Consider the following 9396-nt stretch of genomic DNA (forward strand, 5'->3'; position numbering starts at 1 on the left):
CTCTTTCTATTCGGTTCTGGATCACGTGTTTCAAAGCTAAACAGCTCTCCGTTATATGACCGGTATTCCTATGGTACTCACAGTACTGATCCTTGCTCCAATGTTTGGGGAGTGGGTCAGGAAGGGGTTTCAGATCTGCGAGTGTCAAATAACCTTCATTGATCCACTTGCTCATGATAACTACAAGAGAACATGGCAGATGAATGAATTCTCTCTTCAGTTTCTGACTTGTCTTTTCTTCCACTACCATTGACTTGTTAAGGGGTTGGTGAGAAGGTCCAACATTCTTAACCTCCTTGGGAACAAAGGCAGGCTTTTTTCCACTATGCAAATCAACATATCTGTTAATAATTAAACTCTGCACTGATATGTCTCTTCTGTCATGGTACCCACATCGACAAATTGCTTTGGAGCTGAATCACATCAGGCGGACAAGTATCTCATCTGGGTCTTCATCTCTCTCACTTCTTCAGTTAGCATGGGTATCTGACCAAAGAGTTTGAACCTCTAATTTTCCCTTCTAACAAATGTAGTCTTCTCAACAGATTCCTCTACAGATCAAGGGCTTGGTGGGACAAGCGGCATTTCAGAGATAGGACGGATAAGGGATACAGGATCCAAGATTGGCTCTTCAGTGGAAATAACATTTATTGAAGCTGGTGGAGGTACTACATGAGTGTTGAGAGGACTTCGGGTAATATCAGGCTTCTCAACAGTAAGATCGTTCTGCTCGATCATATCTTGCACTTTACGATTCAGAGTAAAACATTTACCAGTCGTATGACCCGAACAATGATGATATGTACAACATAAGTCCTTTTTCCAATTCTTAGGCAGAGGATTAGGTCGGACTCTGGGAGCCGGCAATTCGATCTTGTTGTCCTTGAGTAATTCTTGAGGACGAGAGACAACGGATAATGAAGCGAGTCAAAGTGCCTTGTTTTCTTTTCTACTGATTCCCCCACTTTTAATACTGTCTTCCCCATGGGCCTTACAGGATTCAGATTATTAACCTCCTTCGATGCAATCATAGGCTTTTTCTTCTCTGATATCGGATGAAGTCTTGACCCTCAAGCCTTTTCCTAAAGCATCTCCAGTTTTTGTCCCCGCTTTGATTAAGTGAATAAAATCAGAATAGTGTTGGGGAGCCATAAAGTGAAATTATTGGCAGGATAAGCTCTTTACTACCAGTTTGATTTGATCCTCTTCTGAGAGTCCTTAACTCAATTGTGCTAACTTTCTTTTCCATCTACGAATGAAAGAGGTGAAGGTTTCTTGTGGACCTTGTTTCAACTGTTTCAAATCCCTCTTTGTAACCTCTATTCCTTCTTCCATTGAAAATTGTTCTACGAATCTATTTAAGATGTCCTTCATAGTTCTGACTTCTTTAGATTTCAGGTGCAGAAACCACATCTTGGCAATTCCCACAAGAGACACTGGAAATAATTGAGTCATCTGCTCAGGGGTGAGTCCATATTGTTTGGAAAGGACAATGTACAATTTTACATGACTCCAGGGACAACCAGTCCCGTCATATTTATCATAGTCAGGAGTCTTGAACTCATCCATTAGTGCATCCATGAAGTCAGAAATGCTTGAACATTTAGAACTTCATAAATCAAAGCCCAGTTGGGCAAAGAGGAGCTGTGAAAGAATTTTGATTTGCTCCTTGTAGGTCCATAGGATCCCTACCTTAAGAAACCTACACAGTGCTAAAAGGAAGAAAGGATATACTTACTCTTATTCCGGGTCGTAGGGGACATATCACCCTCACCATGGTCAAGGCCAGGCGCCGACGATCCAGCCCCCTCTGTCATCACTGATGGATTCACAATCTGAGCCCATCCTCGCTCAAGCTCAATTGCTCGTCGACGGGACTTTTCAAAATAAAAAGGGAATCTAACTAGGGGGACAGAAGGAGAATCTGTTGTGCTAGCCAGTGATTGAGAAATTAAATAACCGCAAGTGCACGGATCGTGTAAATACGGGTCGAACTCAAGGAAGAGAAATCTAGTTGTCAATCCTATTCTTGTACCGATTAGAATACTAGCTATGATATACTGTTGCCTGGCAAAATCTCAGGATTTCCGTGGACTTAGACCTCGGAGCCAACACTATATATATAAGCGTGTATTCTATTCAATCTAAGAATCAAATTCAACTACGATCTTTTTGATTTAAAATCCTAATTTAGGCAAAGTGTACCAAATTTTAATGATCTCTATTAACTACTTATCCAATTTAATTAGAAAACTAAATTCTAAGGGCTTAAGTAAATTGGAAAATTGCAAAAGTAATTTGGAATAGTGTAAAAACCTTAATTCAATATAAAAGATTACTTAGGGTTAGAATCCACCATGGGTTTGGAATTATATTATTAATCAAACCAATTTCTGTATTGGATAGTGTATTTGATAAATTTAGTCTATGGGGAATAAGATCTATTGATGTCATTGCCCATGAGTGTTTTATCAAATATACTACTCAATTTAAAGATATTATATAAGAAATTATATTTATTTATCGGCAATCACTTATACGACTGGGGAAAGCCAGTGGCATACGTGATTGGGATCCAACAAATACAAATCCTTACATAAGTTGTTATATAAGCCAATGGTTTTAATTACTTCTCATTCTCCTTCCCCATGGTTTCAACTAAACCCTAAGTAAATAGGATTTAGTTACTCATGAAGAAGGGAAGAAAAACAAAAATATACGAGATAGATGGGAGAAGAATTGCCATATAGAACTTGAAAGAAAATTAAACAAAAACTAATTACTTCTTCATAACTTGAATTGAAACAAAATTACATCAAATTGAACTTAAAATAAATAACAAAAATTAAATAGAACTTAGTCTTTTTCTCCTCCAACTTTGGTTGCATCTTCCTCCTTCAAGCTTTAATGTCACCTTGAGTTTTAATGGTGGATGATGATGCCTTGGATTGAGAGTTGAAAAGAAAAAGAAAAAGAAAGAACAAGAAAACCTAAGGGAGAGAGCTTGAGAGTAGTGGAGAGAAAAAGAGAAAATAGAGTAAGAGATTAAAGAGAGGGTAGAGAGTAGTGGAGAGAAAAAAAGAGAGAATAGAGTCTAGAGAATGTCTTCTTTTTCCCATATGTAGCTTTCTTCTCCTTCTATTTTCATCTCCAAGAAAAGACACAATCTTGGCATCTTTTTGTATTTTTGGCAACCCCACCTGTCTTTGGCAATTTCTGAAACTTTTAGTATTTGTTGGTAAGAGCAAACTTACTCTTTTCTTTCTTCACAATTTCAGCAACTTAGCACCCATTTTTGGTAAGTTGTCTCTTCCTTTTTGAATTTTCAACGTGGGAGAGTGGATGGAATCTTGTGTTTTCTCTCATCTCACGTGCATGTATATGCATGCTTTTGTAACTCAAGCATGAGAACTGAAGTGGGTCCCACGTTAATTGCCATTCCTAATCCAAAAAAAATAGAGCCACACGTGGACCCCCATTGCTTGCTTGCTTCCGGTACATACTAAAAAATACGGGCTGCTCTTGTACAATTCCAAATTGTTTTCTTGCCCTTTATGTGGAACTTTGCCTAAATGTTAACAGCCCACTTTAAATCTTTCAAGAAATGATCTCAACCATCCAATTTTGTGGACTGCATCATAAATGGATCGCACCCTACAAATTGACTCCATAAGAAGATCCGAACGGTCCAAATGGTGGGCGACTATGTAAAGTAGTTGCACCCTTCAACCCACTGCCACAACATAATCTAAACCGTCGAATTGATGGACCTCCGTGTAAATTGATGGTACCCATAAACAATTCTCTAGGGTGATCTAGATCAATTGATAGATCGCATCACAATTCACTTGCCGCCCCCTTTCTCAACTTTCAGCCATAATAGGTTCCACTTTCAAGCTCACACATAAACTCTACTTTGTATAGAATCCAATGATTTGTGAATTTTTTCTTTGGAATTTCATCTCTTTAGCTCCATTTTCCATGAACTCCATAAATAGCCCTGCACACCACAAACACGGAAAATACTTTAAGTAGCATCGCACTAAACATTAAAAATATGCATGATTTCTTACCTAAGATTCACACATAAATGTATTCATCAGATTCCCCCATACTTGAGCTTTGCTTGTCCTCAAGCAAATAAAAAAAAAGAAAAAGAAAAATAGAAACAAAATAAAATCCTAACTCACTTTCGTAGGAATCACGATTGCACTTAGCACGTACAACAAGCCTTTAAACCCCTAGGTTACCCTAGTGGACGAGTTGCGTCTCGTGAGTGTTTGCAGTGAATATACACACAAAATTTCAAAAATAAACTTTTCTTTCCAATTCTCACTATAGAATAAAGCCAAAAATTTCTTATCCTGTTTCTTTGGTAAATTGCTCAAAATAGAAGAACAAGAATACCCCCATACTTAAACTTTGCATCCTATCCCAAGTTGGAAAAATTAGAAAAATACTTTAATCAAGGAATCCTCTTTTGAATTTGTCATACTTTGCTCCCTTAAACTTGCCTCTAATGTAATCGTACTATAAAAGAAATTTGATTCGGAAACTTCGTAGAAAACTTACAAATTTATATGGTCCACCATACTTTCAACTTTTCCCATAGTTTCTAAGAATAGAACTCTTTTTTTTTTTTTTTTTTTTTTCCTCTACTGCTTTTGGCGTGAATGACATGCAGGGCATGCACCAGACACCCAGGCTACTAAGCAGTGTCCGACTAATCTTTGATTTGCATATGTCATAGACATTGATGCATATGAGTTCAAGCTTTACTTTTGATTAGGTACAATGCTTTGATTTATTAAGCTTTCTAATTGACCCATGTATGGAGTTTTCAGTCAGTTGCTCTCAAGCCAGTTGGCTTTAAGGAACTAGGCATAAAAAACCCTTCAGACTTAATAGCTCAAGTCAAAAAGGCTACAAATCAAAACTATAATCAAGAAGCAATCTTTCTAAAAATCATTCTTTCTTTCTTCTGTTTCAACCTTTCTTTCCTTTTTATCCATACCATATAAAAAGCGAGTTTCTATTTCTATTTCTTATTCAAATCCTTTTAAAAAGAAAGATTCCAAAAGAAAACAAAACTAAGAAAGGAAAGTATTCTTTCTAATTTTTCAAATTCCAAAATTAAAATATCCACTAACTTTCTTTCTTAAAATAGGAAAACAACTTTCTTTTTAAGAATACCAAGTTCTTTCTAATTTGAAAAATTACCAAAAACAAAACGAAAAGAAAATTTCTAACTTTAACTTATAGAAAAGACTAGAAAAGGAAAGTTTCTAAAAGCTACCCCCCCATACTTGAATTATGCATTGCCCTCAATGCATTAAGAATAGAAAGAAAAATATGAGGACTAAAAATAGAAAGGAGGGTACGTACCGTATTTTCTTAAGTAGAATTGGAATAGGAAGGTTCATGGAGATCCATGACTTCTTCCATATTCGGCTGTGACAACTCAATAAACGGCTTTAAACGTTGACCATTAACTTTAAAAAACTCACCATTGCTTGGATTTAGAACCTCAACCGCACCATGGGAGAAAACTTTATGCACAATGTATGGTCCATCCCAACGGGACCTTAACTTACCTGGAAAGATATGCAATCTGGAATTGTAGAGAAGCACTTTTTCGCCCTCTTGAAACGATTTTCTCAAAATATGTTTGTCATGAAAAGCTTTTGTCTTCTCTTTATAGATCTTTGCATTCTCGTACGCTTCATTGCGCAACTCCTCCAATTCAGAAAGTTGTAATCGCCTTTGAACACCTGCAGGAGACAAATCAAAGTTTAGTTTCTTTATGGCCCAAAAAGCTTTATGTTCCAATTCAACCGGGAGGTGACAAGCTTTGCCATACACAAGGCGGTAAGGAGACTGACCAAGATCAGTCTTGAATGCCGTCCTATGAGCCCACAAGGCATCCACTAATCTAATGGACCAATCTTTGCGGTTTGGATTCACTGTCTTTTCCAAAATTTGCTTAATTTGCCTATTTGAAACCTCCACTTGGCCACTCGTTTGTGGGTGATAAGGTGTAGACAACTTATGAGTAATACCATATTTCTTCATAAGAGCTTCAAAAGGTCTATTACAAAAGTGTTTACCCCTATCACTAATGATCGCACGAGGAGTACCGAAGCGCGATAGGATGTTTTCTTTTAAAAACTTGACCACTACCTTGTGGTCATTGGTTTTGCAAGCAATTGCTTCAATCCACTTTGAAACATAATCTACTGCAAGTAAAATATACAAATTCCCAAATGAATTTGGAAACGGACCCATAAAATCAATACCCCACACATCGAAGATTTCTACTACTAAGATTGGGTTGAGGGGCATCATATTTCGCTTAGTAACTCTACCTAATGACTGACAAGATCTACATGCCTTACAAAAATCAAAAGCATCCCTAAAAAGACTTGGCCAATAGAAACCACACTGTAAAACTTTGTGCGCAGTTTTCTTTGCACTAAAGTGGCCACCACAGGCTTGATCATGGCAAAAAGATAGAATCGATTGGTGCTCATGATCGGACACACATCGTCGGACAATTTGATCCGAACAAGTTTTGAACAAATAGGGATCATCCCAAAAGAAATACTTTACCTGTGAGTGAAACCGGTATTTGTCTTGGTTGGACCAATGATCCGGTGTAGCACCTGTAACCAAGTAATTCACAATATCTGCATACCATGGCTCACTAGAAATAGCAAACAATTGCTCATCAGGGAAGTTTTCATTAATTGGACCTTCGTCATTCTTTGCATTAGGAAGTCTAGACAAGTGATCGGCAACCAAGTTTTCCGTACCCTTTTTATCTCTAATCTCCAAATCAAACTCCTGAAGAAGTAAAACCCACCGAATGAGGCGAGCTTTAGCATCCTTCTTTCCAACGAGATACTTGATTGCCGAATGGTCGGTATAAATTATCACATGCGATCCAATCAAGTAGGACCTAAATTTTTCTAATGCAAACACAACCGCTAGAAATTCTTTTTCCGTAGTGGTGTAGTTGAGTTGTGCATCATTGAGAGTCCTACTTGCATAATAGATGACATGCGGTAATTTATTGAATCTTTGGCCCAAAACGGCTCCTATGGCAAAGTCAGAAGCATCACACATAATTTCAAACGGTTCGGCCCAATTTGGTGCTTGAATGATGGGAGCCGTAGTTAACTCATTTTTTAAACACTCAAAAGAATCGAAGCATTCTTTGGAAAACTCAAATTTTTGATCTTTTGCTAACAAGTTGGTTAGAGGCCTAGCATTTTTAGAAAAATCTTTTATAAAACGCCGGTAAAAGCCCGCATGGCCTAAAAATGATCGAATATCCTTCACACTTTTGGGCGGTGGAAGATGGACAATGAGATCCACCTTGGCTCTATCAACCTTAATTCCCTCTTTAGAAATCACATGTCCTAGAACGATGCCCTCTTTTACCATAAAATGACACTTTTCCCAATTGAGGACAAGGTTCTTTTCTCTACTCCTTTCTAAGACCAATTTTAAGTGATGTAAACATTCGGCATAGGTGGAGCCATGAATAGAAAAATCATCCATAAAAACCTCTAAGAAGGTCTCCACCATGTCAGAAAAGATACTCATCATGCATCTTTGGAAAGTTGCCGGTGCATTGCATAACCCAAAAGGCATGCGTCTATAAGCAAACGTTCCAAAGGGGCATGTGAAGGTCGTTTTCTCTTGATCTTCAGGAGCTATGGGAATTTGGTTATAACCGGAATATCCATCAAGAAAGCAATAATACTCACGACCCGCTAACCTTTCTAACATTTGATCAATAAAAGGCAAAGGAAAGTGATCCTTCCAAGTAGCGGCATTAAGCTTTCGGTAGTCAATACAAACCCGCCACCCCGTTTGAATACGAGTAGGAATGAGTTCATTGGTGGCGGATTGTATAACTGTGACTCCCGACTTCTTAGGCACTACTTGAACGGGACTCACCCATTGGCTATCCGATATGGGATATATGATCCCGTTATCTAACCATTTTAAAATTTCTTTTTGGATGGCTTCCTTCATCACAGGATTAGCCCTTCTTTGAGGTTCCCTTGAAGGTTTGGAACCCTCAATGAGGTTGATGTGGTGTTGCACAATCGAAGGGCTAATTCCTTTGATGTCGGCCATTGTCCAACCTATGGCTTCCTTGTTATCTTTTAGCAATTTAATGAGTTCCTCCTCTTGAGTGGAGGTTAGATCCGCAGCAATTATTACAGGCAAAGTACAATTATCACCAAGAAAAGCATAACGTAAAGTAGAGGGAAGCGGCTTCAAGTCTAGCTGTGGGGCCTCTTCAATGGAAAGCTTTGGAAGCGATGTGGCTAGTGGTCCCACCGGCTCTACGTTTTGAATGGCAAAAGCTTTGGAAAAGAAATCATCTCCTCCATCATCTCCTAGTGCATCCAAGCATTCTTGATAACCTGCATCAAAGTTGATTTCAAAATTAGTCATAACATCTTCAGGAAAGGCATGCAACATATTAATATCTTCATGAAAATTGGGTTGCTTACCTAATCTAAAAACATTAAAATCTACTGAAGTATTACCAAAGGAGAGTTTCATTAGGCCATTTCTACAGTTAATGAGAGCATTGCTAGTAGCAAGGAAAGGCCTCCCAAGAATGATAGGGATTTGATCCTTGATATTAGCAACAGGTTCCGTATCTAACACGATAAAATCGACTGGAAAAAGAAAATCTCCTACTTTAATTAACACATCCTCAACCATCCCTTTAGGTGTCTTTATGGATCTATCCGCCAATTGGAGAGTGACGGTGGTTGGTTTGAGGTCTCCTAGTCCTAATTGCATATATACAGAAAATGGCAAGAGGTTCACACTAGCACCCAAATCTAAAAGAGCATGCTCAATTTTAGTGTTACCAATAGTGCAAGAAATAGTGGGACATCCCGGGTCCTTATACTTAGCCACCATCTGTTGAGATAAAATGGAACTTATATTTGCGGCCAAGAAAGCCTTCTTGGGCACATTAGTTATGCGCTTTTGTGTGCACAAATCTTTCAACACTTTGGCATAAGTAGGGACTTGGGAAATCGCATCTAATAAAGGAATATTAATTTGCACTTGTTTAAACACATTTAATATTTTATCCATGGCATCCACCTTTTTATTATTAGCAAGTCTCCTTGGAAAAGGAGCTTTAGGCACATACTCCTTTGCAGGTGGAGAAACTGCCTGCTCTTCACTTACCTGTTTGGGTTCCACAATCGACCCTGTTGCAGGGGAGTCTTTTCCTACCTCTTTGGATGTATCTTGTGGATCTATAGAAGGTTCAGATCTGACCTCCTCATTGTGGTAATCTTTACCACTCCTTAAAGCATATACGACATTACATTCATTGGAGGGCTCTTGCAGCGG

The 9396-nt window shown here is 38.2% G+C and overlaps 1 protein-coding gene across 1 annotated transcript; it reads right to left on the reverse strand.

The window, feature by feature from the left end:
- Positions 1-558: 558 nt before the first annotated feature.
- On the reverse strand, positions 559-9132 carry LOC143846285 (uncharacterized). Its single transcript, XM_077354717.1, has 6 exons — positions 8819-9132; positions 8200-8641; positions 7493-7752; positions 6869-6922; positions 5883-6493; positions 559-746 (listed from the first exon to the last, which is right to left on the reverse strand). The coding sequence occupies exons 1-6, from the start codon at positions 9130-9132 to the stop codon at positions 559-561; spliced, it is 1869 nt and encodes a 622-aa protein (XP_077210832.1).
- Between the last annotated feature and the right edge of the window lie 264 nt (positions 9133-9396).

This window comes from Tasmannia lanceolata, unplaced genomic scaffold (assembly GCF_043159265.1).
Source record: "Tasmannia lanceolata isolate RefF3 unplaced genomic scaffold, GAP_Taslan_0.1 ptg000015l, whole genome shotgun sequence".
Lineage (NCBI taxonomy): Eukaryota > Viridiplantae > Streptophyta > Magnoliopsida > Canellales > Winteraceae > Tasmannia > Tasmannia lanceolata.

What these genes read in the sequence shown, in the direction of transcription:
- LOC143846285 (XM_077354717.1), bottom strand. Translation starts at nt 9,132, where the DNA reads ATGGATAAAATATTAAATGTGTTTAAACAAGTGCAAATTAATATTCCT. An exon ending in ATCTAACCTCCACTCAAGAG is followed by an intron (nt 7,753 to 8,199) that starts GAGGAACTCATT and finishes TATTGCTTTCTT; the next exon opens with GATGGATATTCCGGTTATAA. An exon ending in AAGGATGCTAAAGCTCGCCT is followed by an intron (nt 6,494 to 6,868) that starts CATTCGGTGGGT and finishes TTGCCATGATCA; the next exon opens with AGCCTGTGGTGGCCACTTTA.